The sequence below is a fragment of the Gracilinanus agilis genome, chromosome 5 (assembly GCF_016433145.1).
Source record: "Gracilinanus agilis isolate LMUSP501 chromosome 5, AgileGrace, whole genome shotgun sequence".
Lineage (NCBI taxonomy): Eukaryota > Metazoa > Chordata > Mammalia > Didelphimorphia > Didelphidae > Gracilinanus > Gracilinanus agilis.
The window spans coordinates 229,598,738-229,600,193 of record NC_058134.1 but is presented as its reverse complement, the minus strand read 5'-3'; the positions used below and the strand labels follow the sequence as shown (position 1 = coordinate 229,600,193).

Here is a 1,456-nt window from a genome sequence, read left to right as displayed (position 1 = left end):
AAATACTTCATTAGTGATATAGTGGAGAAAAATTCAACTCCTTCAAATTTTATGACTATGAAAAGTGTTTTTCTTATATCTTCTTATTCAAGATAAGCTTGACCCTAGTCTGTTTTTAGTCTGAATTAATTTACTCTGACTACTGAGTGTGGATGTGTAAGTATGTGTAGCGTAATTTTCATTTGAAATAATGAACTTTAATTATTTGTTCTGTTTTGTTTCATTATCAAAGTCATGCTTTGTTCTTCCTGTACCATGATAAGCAAGAAAAGTTCCCTACAAGATTAGGGTCAAGTCTCATAAAAGACATTAAAAATATAGCAAGATTGAATTTTGATACAGTTAATGTAGGAGATATAAAAATAATCCATGATAGAGGAAAACCCATTCTGAGCTGTCCCATTTAAAAGACATAGTATTCTTTTTATGTATTTATTTAAAGTTTCTTGAGGTGGCTTGTCTGCTTCTTCCAGTCTGTTCATGCTAATTGGGTGGTTCTGAAACTTCTCCTTCATTTTTCTAAAAGAAAAAAAAAGTTCACACAGTAATAAAAATGTATATGCTCACATAGTTAACTTCAAAAAATCTCACTAATGTAGGAGTCAGAATTCTAATGACATCTACCATCTTGAAGACATACATAAACCAGGAAGTAGGCCTAAGGAGGTTAGTAATAGTTGCCATAAAATCCATATATTAAAATAACATTATTTTTACTCACTATTATAAAAAGTTTGACTATTTGATTGTCTAAACCACAGTATGTTAATGGAGGAACAGGCTGTTAAGAGACAGGCACACAGAAAAGAGTAATATAGTCTGAAAGAAAGGAGAAAAAGGAATTATAAAACTACAAAATTTGGGGGGTCCTTTGGCATCAAGTAAGAGGCTTCCTCAAATAACTCCTTAGGGTTTACCATTGATATTGAATATCATAAATTATATTCAAAATTATGTCTCTCAATCAAGGTAAAAACTAATTTTACAATACATTTCAATCTGGCAAAAAAAAAAAAAAAACAAACATCCTTCGAGAGCTGGATCAAATGCTACTTCATTTATAAAATTTTATCTGACTTTCTCCAAATCTAATTAACCTCCATTCCCCAATATTCACAGGAGTTGTAAGATAGAGAGAGACAGGTAGGAATTTCTGCAAAAATCTGATGCAAAACTTTGCAGGAGAGGAATGGCACACACGGAACAGAAAAGGAGAGATTCCAGGGTAGGAGGATGATATAAAAGGAAGATCACAGACACAGGAGTGTTCCTGTCTCTTTAAGGAGTTTGAAGAGAGCAAGTTCTTTGGGAAGCTGCTGGTCCTGTTTCTGTGATTCAGTCATCCAGTCATCAAGAGAGAGAGAGAGAGAGAAGGAGAGAAGGAGAGAGAGAGAGAGAAGGAGAGAGAGAGAGAGAGAGAGATAGAGAGAGAGAGAGAGAGAGAGAGAGAGAGAGA

The 1,456-nt window shown here is 33.9% G+C and overlaps 1 protein-coding gene across 1 annotated transcript in view; it reads right to left on the bottom strand.

Annotated features, from left to right (window-relative positions):
* Window positions 1-483: 483 nt before the first annotated feature.
* LOC123250118 (sodium-coupled monocarboxylate transporter 1-like) overlaps window positions 484-1,456 on the bottom strand; it is a 190,429-nt gene continuing 189,456 nt past the window's right edge. Inside the window, exon 14 of the mRNA XM_044679154.1 lies at window positions 484-519. Coding sequence (XP_044535089.1) covers window positions 484-519 — 36 coding nt within the window. The remainder of the gene's footprint in view (window positions 520-1,456) is intronic.